Source organism: Cyclospora cayetanensis, unplaced genomic scaffold (assembly GCF_002999335.1).
Source record: "Cyclospora cayetanensis isolate NF1_C8 unplaced genomic scaffold, CcayRef3 CcayRef3_contig_164, whole genome shotgun sequence".
Lineage (NCBI taxonomy): Eukaryota > Apicomplexa > Conoidasida > Eucoccidiorida > Eimeriidae > Cyclospora > Cyclospora cayetanensis.
The window spans coordinates 83,220-84,878 of NW_020312108.1; the positions used below are offsets into that span (position 1 = coordinate 83,220).

Consider the following 1,659-nt stretch of genomic DNA (forward strand, 5'->3'; position numbering starts at 1 on the left):
AAATTTACGGCGACCAGCTTAATTCCTTCCGCTCATGGGCCCTTGTGCACCTTATGAATCATATTGGAGTGGCCAAAGGCGTGGACACAGACAGGCAGCGACGGGTGACTGTGTGAGGGCATGATGAAGTGCATGGTTTTTCACTTGGGCATGCATATTCCTAAGTAGCCTGACTCTCGTGCCCAAAAGGGATATTGTTTGTCATTTATATCCGTCTTTCCGCTTGGGCATCAGCCATAAAATCGGCCGCTGGGGAGGAGCCGTAGGCAGTAGTCCGGTGCTCCGTTGTTTTCCCCCTTCGTAGTTCTACTTATCTCGTGATCTTCCAGCAACCGTGACACACGAAAACAACTCAGAAGAGCAGCAGGACAAGCCTCTTCCGCTTCGTAGGCCCTCTTCTTGCCTTCCTCTGTTCTGCAGAGAAGTATTATAAGATTGACAAACCTGCTCAAGCGAGGGGCATACATTTATCGCATTCCACCTGAGTCAAAGCATCCATATGCCTTCAAGTCCACATTGCTGGCAGGGCTAAATGCGCCGCCCTCTCTGACCACCCTTGTCTCCCCGCTTCCTTTCTTCCGAAGAAGGGTCCGGCCCCGCGCGAGGGAACATAAGTGGCACAGGAGGGCTCAATTCTTTTATTTTTCCTCCTTGAGGCGTCTGTCTGCCATTTTTTGGGACGCCCCCATTTTCTGCGCATATTTGTATATATATGCAACCCCCCGCGGTGACGAAACAAGTGGGCCTCAGACAGGAGCCTACAGCGAGAAAGAGGAGGAGTGGATACATATTTTTATACAGGAGTATAGAGCAAGGGAGAAGGGAGGAGATATCTAGTGGGGGCGGAATTTAGAGAGAGAGTTCCTGTGCGCAATGTCTTTCGGTTACATTGCCTCCTCTCCGTGGGGCGGCAATGCGGCTGCCTCATCGTCTCCGTCGCAGTTGCCGTCTTCCTCCTCGTCCTCCTCCTCTTCTTCATCTTCCTCTTCGTCGTCGTCCACGTCTCTTAGCCGTTCTGGCTCCGCTGCCGCAGGCCCTTCCAGGGCACAGAGTTACAAGACGGTGTTGCTGGGAGATGCCTCCGTCGGCAAGTCTAGTCTTGTGATTCGTTTCGTGAAAAACACCTTTTCGGATGCTATGGAAACGACCATAGGGGCCGCTTTCTTTGCGCAGACGATCGAAGTGGATGGATCGCCTGTGAAGTTTGAGATATGGGACACGGCGGGACAGGAGCGGTTCTCTTCGTTAGCCCCCATGTATTACCGGGGCGCTGCTGCTGCAGTTGTGGTGTACGACCAGACAAGCGTCACTTCATTTGAGAGGGCGCAGATGTGGGTGCAGCAATTGCAACTGAGTGGCAATCCGGCGATTGTCATCGCCCTGGCGGCCAACAAGACGGACATACCCAACAGGCAAGTAGATCCCGCTGTAGCCAAACAGTATGCAGAAGAAAACGGCTTGCTGTTTGTAGAAACATCGGCAAGGACTGGCCAGAATGTACAGCAGCTTTTCCAGATGATTGCAAGGAGGCTCCCAGAGACAAAGCCCGGTGGGGCCGCGCTCGGAGGGGTGCAGACCGTTAAGCTCACGGCGGACGACGCCCTCCTCAACAAGTCTACTTCCCTTTCTGGCCGCATGGGTTGTTGCAGCTCATCGTGA

General features: G+C 53.5%; 1 protein-coding gene across 1 annotated transcript; it reads left to right on the plus strand.

Moving 5' to 3' along the window:
• Positions 1-873: 873 nt before the first annotated feature.
• LOC34621934 (ras-related protein RABF2b) lies at positions 874-1,659 on the plus strand. Its single transcript, XM_026337100.1, has one exon. The coding sequence runs from the start codon at positions 874-876 to the stop codon at positions 1,657-1,659; it is 786 nt and encodes a 261-aa protein (XP_026192885.1).